The 1,680-nt window shown below is 59.6% G+C and overlaps 1 protein-coding gene across 1 annotated transcript; it reads right to left on the bottom strand.

Moving 5' to 3' along the window:
• Positions 1-514: 514 nt before the first annotated feature.
• On the bottom strand, positions 515-1,672 carry FZD9 (frizzled class receptor 9; the record flags this gene model as incomplete). The annotated part of the gene is made up of 1 exon (XM_009645087.2): positions 515-1,672. A coding segment is annotated over one exon (1,128 nt), but the record flags the coding sequence as incomplete, so codon positions are not given.
• Positions 1,673-1,680: the final 8 nt, after the last annotated feature.

Genomic DNA, 1,680 nt, shown 5'->3' on the forward strand with positions numbered 1-1,680 from the left:
CATCCTCCCTTGCCCCCAGCACAAGAGCCCCCTGGGCCCAGCACACACCCACCACGGGGACTGTGGCCCCGACCCGCCGAGCTGGGGGGGCTCCCGTGGGGCTGCTCTCAACCCCCTCAAATTCCTCCAAACAGCACCAGGCTCGGTTGAAATAACACATCCAGGGTTTATTGTTTTTTCCATTCCTTGCAGCTAATGATTAAAAAAAAAAATCTAAAATAAATTACAGAATTAAATAAACACGGACTGGATTATTCCCCCTCTGCCCCATCCCTGCCGCCCCCCCAAAGAAAGCGTTAGAAGAGTCACTGGATTTGGCAACAGCAACAACAACAAAACAACCTCTAGGAAAAAGCAGCTACTTGTCAGGGTCGTGCGGTGCCGGGGGCGTCCAGCGGGCCTCACCACCCCAAACCAGTGTGCATCCCCCCCTCCCACTGCCGCTCAGCCTCTGCCCTTGCCCCCAGCGGCATCCCCTCGCCCCTTACCAGTGCGGCCAGCTTCCCCCGGCGCGCCGTCCCCCGAGGAGGGGGCAGCCCCTGCTCTAGACGTGCGTCGGGTTGTCCAGATACGGGTCTGTCTTGGTCATGTGCAGCATGACTGTGGGGGCTTTGTAGTGCCAGTGCACCCCGCCGCAGCTCACCCCGCTGCAGGGCTTACCCCTCGTCCTCATGCCCAGCTTTCTGTTGCACAGGCTCTGCCAGGTCTGCAGCGTCTTGGAGCTCCACACCCACACCCCGCTGGTGATGCCCACCACCAGCGACATGAAAATCTTTAGCATAAAGACAGCCACAGTGGGCACTGAGGCTTCCAAGGAGCAGTTGGCGGCACGGCGGCCGGGGAGGTGCAGGCAGCCGTGCTCCAGGGCCCTGAGGTTCCAGTAATCCATGTTCAGCCGCTCGTAGAAGTAGCAGACAATGACACAGGTGGCCGGGACAGTGTAGAGGATAGAGAAGACCCCGATCTTCACCATGAGCTTCTCCAGCTTCTCTGTGTTGGTGCCACCCGTCTTCATGATCTTCCGGATGTGGAAGAGAGCGACGAAGCCCGTGAGGATGAAGGAGGTGCCAATGACCAGGTAGCAGGAGAGGGGGATGAGGACAAAGCCAGTCAGGGCGCTGACGTCCATGCTCCCCACATAGCACAGCCCTGTGAGCTCATCCCCTGCCACCTTCCGCATGGTGAGGATGACAATGGTCTTCATGGCTGGGATGCCCCAGGCGGCCATGTGGAAGTAGCTGCTGTGGGCCTCGATGGCCTCGTGTCCCCACTTCTTCCCAGCGGCCAGGAACCAGGTCAGGGTGAGGACAACCCACCAGAGCGAGCTGGCCATGCCAAAGTAGTAGAGGATGAGGAAGACGATGGTGCAGCCCGTGCTTTCCAGCCCCTCCTGGATGATGTAGAGCTCACCGTTCTCCCGGTCACAGGCAATGTTCTCAGCCCCTGCCACTGAGCGGATGATGAAGGCCACGGAGTAGACGTTGTAGCACATGGAAAGGAAGATGATCGGCCTCTCGGGGTACTGGAAGCGGTGGGGGTCAAGCAGGAAGGTGAGGACAGTGAAGGCGGTGGAGACGAAGCAGAGGGTGGACCAGACGGCCATCCAGATGAAGGCAAAGTCCTTGTCCTCCCGGGACCAGTAGACATCCACCCCGGGGGAGCACCTGGGTGAGCAGGAAA

This window comes from Egretta garzetta, unplaced genomic scaffold, assembly GCF_000687185.1.
Source record: "Egretta garzetta isolate BGI_Z169 unplaced genomic scaffold, ASM68718v1 scaffold108, whole genome shotgun sequence".
NCBI classification, from domain to species: Eukaryota; Metazoa; Chordata; class Aves; order Pelecaniformes; family Ardeidae; genus Egretta; species Egretta garzetta.